This window comes from Myodes glareolus, chromosome 21, assembly GCF_982192425.1.
Source record: "Myodes glareolus chromosome 21, mMyoGla1.1, whole genome shotgun sequence".
In the NCBI taxonomy this organism is placed as follows: domain Eukaryota; kingdom Metazoa; phylum Chordata; class Mammalia; order Rodentia; family Cricetidae; genus Myodes; species Myodes glareolus.
Window position 1 is genome coordinate 44,270,255 of NC_142046.1, and position 11,976 is coordinate 44,282,230.

Consider the following 11,976-nt stretch of genomic DNA (forward strand, 5'->3'; position numbering starts at 1 on the left):
AGTGGAACACTTTCACCACCAACACAGATATCTTCTGTTAAACAGACATGCATGAAAACAGACAGAAACCCAACTTTGAGTCTGTGGTTATACAGCTTGTGAGCCTCTCACTGTGAGATGCTTTAGAGGAGAAAGGGATGGTTTTGGTTTTGGAGAAGCCAAAAGACAGATGCACTTTCCTGCCCCGAGCACTAAATGACAACCATTTTAAGATCCTATTATTACTGAGGCCTCATTGTAAAGCAAATACAGAGAGTTAAAAAAATGGAGATATAACAATGATTAGATTGCTTTAATCTTTTTTTTTCTTCACATGAGAAACTTGAACCCAAAGAGTTAAATGACTTCTTGGGATCCTTCTGCCAGCAATAACCTCATTTAGATAACTGTGGTCTTTTAGTTTCTAAGTCAGGAGAAGTTTTCTATTATATGTCATACATGAGCAAGTGAATGAGTGAAAGTCAGAGGTTTTTCTCCAAATCCACAGCTGCAGATCAATTACACAAGTAAATTATCATACCGCAAACTTTGGCGTAAGTCTACCACACTTCAGTGCCATGGAAATGGAGAAATAGGGGTTACCATGGTGCAAGAGGAAAGCTCAGGCAGGCCAGTCATCATCAGGGTCAGTCAGGACACTGACCACTGGTGTGGGAGAATTGTCTGTATTCTGTCAATCATGTTTTAAATAAATGCTGATTGGCCAGGCAGGAAGTATGGGAGGGAAAACCAGACAGGAAGTAGAGGTGGAGCAAAGGGAACGGGAGTATTCTGGGAAGCAGGAAGTTTCCTCTGGAGTTCTGCCCAGACCACCAGAGAGGCAAGATGTAATCTGCCCCCCTGGAAAAGGTACTGAGCCATGTGGCTAACATAAGTGAGAATAATGGATTAATACAAGCTACAAGAGCTAATAAGAAGACTGAGCTAGTGGGCCAATTAGTGTATAATCTAATGTAGACTCTGTGTGACTTTCTTTGGGACTTGCCAGTTGTGGGGTACCCGGCAGGACAGAAACCCCAACAAGCTGGCCCTTCAATGTTACAGACCACAGTAGAACTGGGAGAGCAGGAAATAGGATATTATGGGAAAACTCAGATGTCTATGGTATCAGGTAGACAAGTATGTGAGTGGGCCAGAGGCAAGTGCTTAGACGTGTAAGTATACAGGCAGGGTAAATGAGGATGAGTCCAGGTATGTATTGGGCGTGCATGTGTGTAAAGGCATAAATATTGAACTGGGAAACACCTGGTTTCCAAAAGTGGATGCAGCTATTTGGCCCCAAGAAAGTTTTGACTTTGGAGTCTAATGCCGCCTGATGACATTTTTTTTTTATCAAAATAAAACACACATAATTATTTTCTATGATGGATGGATTGTTCAGTGTTAGTACAACACTACTGTGAGTACTGCACAGTCATTCAAAGCATGACGCTGTTGAACACATTAGATCTGAGTTAAGAGCCACCAGCTGAGTAGTAATGGGTGCTAGGAAGGAGGGACTGAGAAAGAGAAAGGAGACTGCAGTAAAGAAGGATGGGATTTTTATTTAAATCTATCATTGATACATTGAAAGCGGAGTGCATTTATGACAAAGGACTCAAGGAAAAAGTTCTCTCTGCAGGTTCACCAGTGCAGCTACCAGGCTGTCATGTCTTCTGTTATTACAATGCAGGTGTCATGACTGTCATGATTTATATCACACAAGAGAAATCTCACGGCTACACATCAACAGGTGGGAACTTTAAAATGAGAAGAAAATACGAGAATCCAGCACTTTCTTATTGTAAAGTTGTTATTTTATCAACGTTCTGGCAATACTTTATTTCATTTACAATCTTTTAGCTACACAATGCTAAAGGGAAGTGTGTTCACCCACGTGTAAAGCAATACGGCTTCAGAGTATAGCTCTCAAACGGATAGAACTTAAAATCTACATCCCAAGTGGCTGGCTGGAGATGTTGTGAAGATGCTTGTGAAGGGTGACATACTTATTTCCTATGGAAAAAAATAAAAGGAGTTGTTTAGAAAAATTATAATAACCAAACACTGTAATTAACTTATTCAGGAGATAGTTCAATGTCATTTAATAAAAAATTGTTTACCAACCTCTTTATCAATAAATTCCTCAACATTTTTACTTGAATTCATTTTCATTTAAGAATTCTTTAAACTATACCAAGACATTATTTATAAATAATTATGAAAATTAAGATTACCAATAAATGGCATTTGATTTGATTTTTATTGTACCTTTATCTCTCCCTCCCTTCCTTCCTTCCTTCCCTTCCTTCCTTCCTTCCTTCCTTCCTTCCTTCCTTCCTTCCTTCCTCTTTCTTTCTTTCTTTCTTTCTTTCTTTCTTTCTTTCTTTCTTTCTCTGTTGTTTTTTTCTTTCTCAGTGCTGGAGACTGAGTCGAGGATCCTGCATATGCTTGGAAAGCCCTGTACCCACTGAGCTGCATCCTGGCACACAGCTATGTTTTAAACTGAGTACATAATGCGACATATAATGACATTTTACCCAAGTGCTAAACTTATAGCCTTATTGTGGTATTAATATGTAATGACTTAATTCTTCTCCATATTTTATTCATATTGAGGTTGCTGGTGCTTTGTTTATCATAGTCACCCAGAGAATGTTTTGTAAATTTAAGAGTGGATAGAAACTTCAAGGGAAAGTTAAATAGGATAGTACTCTTAAATGACTTCAGTGTTCATCTTATAGATTACACAAGATGTTTCTGCATGCCAGAACAGCTAATGGCTGTGTAACCTACACTTATGAAAGTTTTGATTCACTTCAGGATGAACTGAAAAGCGCTTACTTGTCAGTGATCTTGGTCTGAATCAGCCAGTTGATAAAGTCTCTTGTGGCAAGATTATCGAGAATTGTGTTCATCTCATCAGAGAAGGAGCCGTCAGCATGTCTGCGGCCAAGTTCTTCTACAATGGTGACTTCTTCTGGGAAGCTAAGAAGAAGAGGGTTGACGTTAGTACTTGATTACCTTAAGTAAATCCTGGTGGATTGCTGATCGTTGGTGAAGTGTGAGTTGTATTTGAGGACTTTGATTAAAAACCCCTCATACAAACCCACACAAAGCGGAGAGCATTGAAAGATAGAAGGTTTTATACCTTGGACCTGAAAGCATGCTTATGTAGCTTCATGTCCCCTTTCAACAATGCAGGGTTGGCTTAAATAGTTTCATTAGTTGGCAACACAGATGCCATTGTTTAAACTAGTCATTTCCCCGATTCAAAACAGATGCCTTGGGTCACGTAGAACCAGTGACTGTGAAAGCAGCCTTACGAAATGTAGAAGTAAGGGATTAAAACTTCGCCTATGGTTGCATTTCTTTTTGGTACTCATTTGCCACCGTGGAGTTTTGGGTATCTGTTACAGATTGATGGATATCCATCAAGATGTACCACTGGGTGCGGAGGCAGGATGGTCTGTGTTTACACGTCAGCCTCCCTCCCATTTTAATCTTTCTCGGCAAGCATGTTTTAATTCTGCTGAAAAATAGAGTTGAACATAAACTTTCTCCCGCTTCCAGTTCAAACGCAAATCAAAATGGTCACAGGAAAATGAGATGTTTCAGGAGGATGTGTGTTTAAGATCTAAGCATGTAGCTAAAGAACTTGCTCCTATTTTTCACCTTGAATATTGCATGGCTATCTATATGATGACCCTATAAGAGCTAATACATGGTTAGATGTGGTCAATGTCTCTACAAGTTTTAGTATTTACTAACACATGAACAAATATGAAACTCCAAGTCAGACCATGATCATTTTATTAAATATTGAAATGTTCTTAAGTTTTCAGTGCAATTTTTAAAAATTTTTCACAGGATAGTTTTCTACCCCCAAATTTCTACAATTAAGGAAAAGCATCGAAAAAGAAACTCGAGACTTACTCTCGCCGGCCTCTGCCTTTCACCAGCCAAGCAATAAATTCCTTTGCTGCCTGGCCTTCCAAGTAAGAGCTCACATCGCTGGTAAATGTCCCTTCAGCATGCCTCTCAAACTCATCGTGACGTTTGGCAATGTTGTTCCTGAAAGAAATGCGAAAGTTAAATTGAGCTCTGTCTCCTCGACAGTGTGGTCCTCCCTGAGAAGCGGTGGGAACTTCAGGCTCATGAATGAAGAGTGAGATGGCTGAGGAGTTTGGGAGGTGAGGACGGCTAGATGATTATTCTGAAGTTGCATCAATGATCTGGCTAGAAAATTAGTGGGAAAAGTCTAACGAGGGGCTAAAAAGTCCCTCCCTTTTCTAGGGTGTCATCTCTACCCTCTCTGCTTCCTCATGCCATTGGTTGTTAAAGCTTTGTTTAGGTTCTGCTTTATCCTCAGAGCAGGAAAGCTGTCCACTAGGCAATGCATTTTCAAACCAGATTAGGAACTTGTTAGAATTGAACATTCAGTCAGAGTTAGTTAACGGATTTAAGGGCAAACAAGGGATGGTTTTGAATCATTATGATAACTATTTGATAACAAATTAAAGAAAATACATGAACCAGCAGGAAAGGAGTGGAGGTATGCTTTTATCTCCTGTCAATGTGTGCAGGGACCCGGGGGAGCCAGAAGGAGCTGCTTGCTGGCTGTGCATTGCCCTTGGAAGGTTCATCATAGATGAACAGACAGCCGAGGTTATAGGTGGCCTTGTGTTATTTTTGCGTGTTGCATCATTCCCATTATGAGGTCAGATCCCCACTATGAGGATGAGAACAATTGTTTTCAACTCTATAAATTTGTGTTTTCTCATAGTTCAGACACCTTACCTATAATCATTGGCAGGGACTCAGTAGCCCCCCCAAGCCTGCTCTGGCCACTGTGGCCATCTTCATTGCTGCTGAACTCTCTGCTTTAAGGTTATCTATGCACCGTCACCTCTCCTCATTCCCTCTTCCTCCCCTTTCATCCCAGCCAGACACATCCATGTCCTTTTCCTGGATTTTAGATTTCTTCAGCTACTTGGTATGCATAACTCCCTTTCCCAAGTGGGCCATCCTCCAAAGAAATTGTGAAATTCCACCATCTCTGTGAAACTCTTGTGGATAATTTTCTCCAGTAGCCTAGGAGTAGCAAAGCCCCCAACACTCCTCAAACAAAATCCAACATTAAAATGTATGCCTTGTGATGGGTTTGTGTTCCTGTTTGCTGCCTTCTCTCTTTATGCTCTGTGACTAGCTAGGCTGTAATTTTAAATGTGTGTCTTGGATTTTATTTTACAAGAGAAAGAATACATCTATTTTCATACTTTACCAATGATCAACTCAGCTATGGGATAATCTTAATGTGATTATAGTCATTGGCTTGAACCCCACAAAGGCACATTAAATTTGCTCTAACTTTAAGTAAGAGTTAAATTTCCAACCTAGCAGGTCACCAAAAGTTAGTTTCTGGTTTGAAGGTAAAATAGATGAGAATAAATATTGCTAAGACTAGTGTTTGTTTGTGATAATAAAATATCTATGTTACATGGGTGTGTAGATAAGGAAATTGAAGAAGCGAATCGTGAGAGTTGTAATAAAAAGTAGTAACTCTAACCTCGAAATCATCCAAATTGAATAAGTCTATTTATTGAGCATGATAACCTCAGAGTTAGGAGAACTTCTTGATACGCATTTGTCTACAATATGGGGAACAGGTTTAGACTTTTACCTGTTCCTCTTGGTGTTCATCAGCCACTGCACAAAATCTTGGGCACGGCGGGAGTCCAGGTATTTGCTGTAGTCACTGGTGAACGTGCCCTGTGAGTGGCGCTTGTCTTCATTTATCTGGTCAGGGTCCTGCAGCGGGTCTGTCTGGGAAGCTGGGAATGATCTGCAAGCAGCCATGATTAAGCAACATAAATAACAGTCCAGGAGCAAGGACCCTAAGGGCAGATACTCCCTGATATATGCTCTATAAGCAGGCTTATTGAGAGGATCCCTCACTGTCAACTAGAAGGCCCCTTGCAGTGGTGAGGTTGGTGCTTCCGCAGACGCCTTAGATTCTAAGGGACCTGAGAGGGTCCCTAGAGGGACTTCAGCTGCTTATGGGGACAGCTCTAGTGTATTGGAAGATACTTTTTTGAATTCTAGCAACAGGTTTCTCAAACGTTTTCTGAAACAGGATGAAACGAATCTTTTCCCAACTAATTAATCTGCTCATGATTATGCTAATATGACAGAGGAGAGCAGTGACTTGAATATTTTAAAAGTTTAAGACTCTGAAATCATTTGTTTGGGCAGCAGGTCCATGCCCCCAATTTTGTCTTGCACATAACAATGTTAAAAAAAATAGCTCAATTACTTAGTTATACGATAGCTAAAGATTGGAGAAAGGGACAAAAAAACACCATCTGCTAGTTTGAAAATTCCTGGTGGATATTCCTATGTAACTGGTTGGCATGGTAAATATACAGGAATATCAGTGTAATAACCACAAATGATATACTATTTTTACTCGTTGAATTAAAATTACTAAATATCAGAGAGGATAAAATATTTCTCTACTGGTTATGGGAAATGGCATGAACTTCCAGAACTCTTCTGGAAGGCAAATGAGCCAGATCTTTGTATAACTCTGGTTTAAACTCACTCAAACCCTTTGACGCAATAATTCCATTGCCAGAGATATATTGTTATCACCCCCAGAAAGTATTAAGAAATATGGGGCCAAGTGCGTGTGGAAACTCCTGACTTGTAACTTCCTTCATGGGTAAATTTTAAGACTTCTTAAATGACCAATAGAAGATGAAGAGCTAGATAAATATCATATATTTATGAAGTGAAAAGTATTCAGCTCTTATATATAATACATGTAATGAATATTATAATAAAAGAGAAAGTTAACAATATAATTCCAAGAGGAAACAATGACTTATGGCCATATAACCTGAGGGATATTTGTATAGTTTGTAACAGGTAGAGGGGAGGGGCTTAGGGAAAGGGTAGGAAGAAACTGATATAATGCTATTTTAATTAAAGACTTAGTTAATTAAAATCCAGGGAAGCAACACAACAATTTTACATATTTCGAATTGTTTTCTTTGGATAGTAGTAATTTGAATACTTAAAAATTTTGCATAATTTTAACATTTTGCATTTTAGACATGCATGCTTTTTACAATCAGCAAAGACTGATATTAGTTTCAAAGACATAAAAGAGAAACTTGAGTTGGAATATTTAAAACAATGTAGATTGTTGTGTGTGAGTAATGAGTGCTTACAAAACCTTCTGAAGACTCCAGAGGACTATAGTTTCCCGTTTTCATGATGAACATACACTCTCCTCTGTATTCGAGAAAAGCCTGCCTTTATTACCACTGTGTCTTCAACATTTGAAAACTGTGCAGGGAGGCCATACCTCTGAACCATTAAAACCCTCCTCACCAACCTCAGTTCTCCAAACTTTGTTCTAACCATATTGACAGGCTCGGTCGAGTCTACAGATGAGTACCTGGGTTTCTCCTCCATGTCCTGAAGGGAATGCTGCCAGCTGCCTTGCACCAGCATTATAAAAAATCCAGCCACAATGTAAATGCTCTTCATTTTCTTTTCTGCCTGATGGAGCACAGAGTAGGGGGTAGGGGAATGACAGGAGAGCAGGCAGTTCAGATGAGTTAAGTTTTGACTAGGTAAAGATTATTTATCTACAAAAAAAGGTTATCCTGCCAATTTTACTCTATAGTTTCAATTCCTATAGTTTCAGTTCCACCTTAACTTCAAGTGGAATCTATCTCTCCATGAATTTTGATAAGCAAAAAAAAAAAAAATCACACAAAGGATATGTTCTACTATTAGGCTTTTTCATTAATGTAGGACAGTTCTGTTAATGTTTAGAAGGCTGGCTTCCAGACTTGAAATAAAAAAGTGTCCACAATAAACATTTCAAATACCCTCTGAGGATGATACGCTGCATATGGTTAGCCTGAGCGGCACCTTATCCGTAACACCACCCCCTTCACTATCAGTCTGGCTTTCAATTAATCGTCCTTCACTTCCAAGCATTTACATTATACTGCATTTCAACCATCTTAAAGCTGCCTCGGGCTACAACTTGGCATACCAGCTGTCGGTTCAGATGTATTATTCATTTATATTTTAAATAGTGTAACTTGGTCTAGACTTTGTAATTATAAAGCGGCCAACAGATTTGAGGTATTTAGGGTGCTTTGACCTGTTCTAAATTAAAGGAAAAAATCATTTTAAAGACAAGCAATTTGCAATAAGAACTAATGCTCCTGGCAACTTGAACAATCACAACTAAGAAATCAAAGATTTGTATCCTAGGGAAAATTAAGGCTTGCTTTTGAAGGCCCTGAAGTCCCTGGGTTGTCTGGTAATTAGGCTCAGTCTGGGAAATGACATTTCCCACTAATGACAGACACTATAGGTCTATCTGTAGCATACACCTGGTTTCTTGTCTGTTTGTGAAAAACGAATACCCCATGAAGCCAAAAGATACCAAGTATGTGATGATGAGGATGGAGACACGCATGAATGTGGACCAGGATGCCTCTACAAAGAAATCTCTTCTGTTTTCTGAATTGAAACCTTGAGTCCACTATGTGGCAAGGCTGTTCTCTGCCACTTTCCAACTCCAGCGTTTTATTTTTGAGAAGTGGGAATTTCAGCCCAAGTTTCATTATGCTTCTCCATAAATAAATTAAATGAGTATTTTTAGCAAATGACATTTGGTTTGGAATAAGGATTTTTACAAATATTATCATTTTAGAACATCAATCTTTTCTTTAGCATCTCAGCCATATTTACTATCTGTCTTTGGCAGTAAGACAGAGAATGTCATACCTGCAGTGGTAATGTTCTGAAATAATAATAAAAAAAACCCTTATAGATGAACTGGCCAATCAGACAAAGCAATGTAACAGAAACTAGGCATTCATGCCTCTTGATCATCAGCATCAGATGACTTTGGCACATTCCATTGCTTTAGCTGAACCAGTTAGCAAAGTTCTACAAGCTTGTTCTATTTTCAGGTAATGTTTTTGATAATACCTCTCACTGGTCACATCTTTTTATAATATTGAAGAGTTACAGCAAGCACTTCCCTTTAGGATTATAACAGTATTGGAACGCCTTTTGTAAAGACTGAACAATGCCAACTGAGTCCTAGAGAAATCCTTCAACCCAAAGTCCCTGAAGGTTATCCGATGACCTGGTCATGTTTATCAGGGGCAGACTTAGAGCTCTTAACACTGTGAGAACGTATGTCTTCTGATGCAACCCAAAGAATTCTCTTAATATAACTCACTTTTTGAAAGTCAACAAAATTGTGAGGAGACATAATATGATTAATTAGTCAGTTTAATACTTCTGTTGAGGATTAAACGTATTACTTTAAAATCAAAATTTTATTCAGTAAGGAATCTGCATTTATGTCCCTTCTCTTTTTGAAGAGAGAGTATGGTATTTTTGAAAAAAACAAAGAAAACTACCACAATTTTCCAATCAGAATCAAAAGGAGACTATCTCTACAGTACTACCCCCTCTAAAAAGTCTTAGAAAAGACAATCTATTTGTAGAAGAGAAAAGATCACATTACTTTCCTAGAATATAGTGGCGTTGTAGGATACATAAATACTTTCTCCTTCCTTGTCCCTTTTCATAAGGAGTCCCCAGAGTGTATTCAAACACCCTCTGCTTGATGGCTGCCTGTTGCTGGCATTTGTGAACTGGGGCTTTTTGTTTATGAAGTCAAATAGGGACTTCAGAAAATCTGATTTGTTTTCCTAAAGAGATGTATAAGATTCCATTCCAGAGGTAGCTACTTTAGATTTTATTTATAATCATAGGTCTTTAGTATGTTATAAATAGCTGCTAGTTTATAACTCCTATGAAGAAATCCCCTGTCACTGAGGATGCGTGTTCTCTGTACCAAGGATATCCGCATTTATTTGCAAGGGTTGATGCATAGGCCCTTGATATTTTGAAATGTGTATTAGAAATTTGGATATTTGAAAGATGATATTGAATAACTTCTTTTGGAAAACAAGAGCTTTTAACTGATAAAGAAATTGCTGCTTTGGTCTCATAATGCATACTTTCCTTATGAAATTAAAAAGCCCCTTCTGTTCAAAGTAGTGTGTGCATCTATCAAATCCAAGGGAAAAATACTTATTTTTCAGAGTGTTTACTTATTTGAATATGCTGTTCTCATCGTAACAAGTGCATTGGTTAAATCTTTGTTTTTCTATTTTATGACTACATTATTTCTCTAAGTAACTGGCGAATTCATCATGTCAAAGTAGGTATAAGTCTAGTCAATAACATTTTTATCTAAATTGTGTCCTTCATATTCCGACCAATAAGGTAAAAGATGATAAAACAATATTTTCATTCATAATACTTAATAATACTTAGCTGCCCAGCTTCCCCCAGACAGGCTTCACTTGCTAGCCGCGCAGGACGCCTCTTACCTTGTGTGACTGAGCTGAGAGCAGGTGCGGATGAAGGGAAGCTACTTGGGAACTTCGGAGGTGTCCTCTGCCCAAGCTCTGCACTTCTGCACCAGGGTGCCGTGCTTTTATATATTCCCCGGGCTGTTTAGCCTCGCAGAGATTGTGCTGACAATATAAATTTCTCATCTGTAAGTAATGGGGTTTTGTTCAAATGATTTCACTCGCCCACTCGCTTTGCTCATCTGCCTTCCCCGCTGATACTGGGTTGAGACCTCAGAGACCCGGAAACTTTTTATTTACTCTTGTGCCCTTCTGTTTGGGAATGGAAAGGGCAGTTTGGAAATCTACCCCCCAATCTCCGTCGGGCATGAACAACCACTTACGTTCTCTGAAGTGAATTTTGACGTCAAATAAGCCGAGTCTCGTTTGAGGGTCTTATAGTCCTTTGGTTTGCTATTTGGCCATCACGAGTTGCTGAATAACGGATTGATCATTCATCTAGGCAAACAAATAACTCACCAGCACACATGTATCGATAAGCCTCTCGCCCACATTATATGGAATAAATTTGTGTTCTTTTTTCTGGGGACTTTTAAAATGTCAATTAAGATGTAATGAGCACCATATTAATGAGACACAGGAGAATGCAAAATGAGACTAACCAAGGTGCATGAAGCTAAAGGTTTTAAATCTAGTTTTATTGAGAAGGGGTGGGACAATAGAATACAAAAGAAAGATCTGTGAGGGAAACTTTTGAGATGGGTTGCAGGCTGTTACAGTTTCCCACTTCCGATATGTATATAGGGCCTTACTAATTATAGTACACAGCAGATACAATTCTGGTCATTTCAACAGAAGGAAATAGAAAATGGAAAATAACCAGGATATCCTAACAGACAGTATGAAACTCCTGCAAGTATAAATAGATTTTTCCTTCTGCTGTCATCAATAACCCGTGTGACCTTGACCAAGCCACACATTCTCTTTGGGACTCTTTTGCTGACTTGTAAGACACGGACAGTGGTTGAGCATTTCTCTAAAGCGAAACTCATATTCTACATGACAATATCATCATAGCGTTTGCCAGCTAGATCTCAGTATCCAAATGTGTCAGCTCCATGCTTGATGACTTACATGAAAACAGACCATTGATGCAACTGGAGAAGTACTCTGAATAAACTTAGTTCTTCAGTGAGTACATTAAATTAACTGGTGGATGTTGGTATACATTCAGAAACAGGTATCAGGCTCCATGTCAGTTGGGAGACCTTACTGAGGGGTTTTGTGTTAGTCACCATTGACGATGCATAGCCCTGGTACCTAGAGTGAGATCCAAATATCAACATAAATGAGACCCTATTAAAAACGGAAAAAAGCTCATGGCCCAGATCTGATTTGCAGAGTCAGAATCTGCATCTTATCAAGGTCCCTAAGGAAGCCTACAGGCAGGTGAAGCTGAAAAGCACAGCTGAATAAATCGTCCATCTCAGTCTCTCATTGGTGCTGCTGGCCGATCCCAGGACAACTCTTGGCAGAACCAGCAGATGGGGTGAAAGAGCAGAGAATGGTG

At 39.0% G+C, this 11,976-nt stretch overlaps 1 protein-coding gene across 2 annotated transcripts; it reads right to left on the reverse strand.

The window, feature by feature from the left end:
• Positions 1-1,524: 1,524 nt before the first annotated feature.
• Positions 1,525-10,560, reverse strand: Gcg (glucagon). 2 transcript variants are annotated; one of them, XM_048426046.3, is made up of 6 exons: positions 10,425-10,560; positions 7,445-7,548; positions 5,663-5,824; positions 3,916-4,053; positions 2,824-2,967; positions 1,525-1,995 (listed from the first exon to the last, which is right to left on the reverse strand). In XM_048426046.3, the coding sequence occupies exons 2-6, from the start codon at positions 7,534-7,536 to the stop codon at positions 1,989-1,991; spliced, it is 543 nt and encodes a 180-aa protein (XP_048282003.1). In that variant the 5' UTR covers positions 7,537-7,548; positions 10,425-10,560; the 3' UTR covers positions 1,525-1,988. The 2 variants fall into 2 exon arrangements, with proteins under 2 accessions (XP_048282003.1, XP_048282004.1); XM_048426047.3 differs by lacking the exon at positions 1,525-1,995 and having other exon boundaries at positions 2,820-2,967.
• Between the last annotated feature and the right edge of the window lie 1,416 nt (positions 10,561-11,976).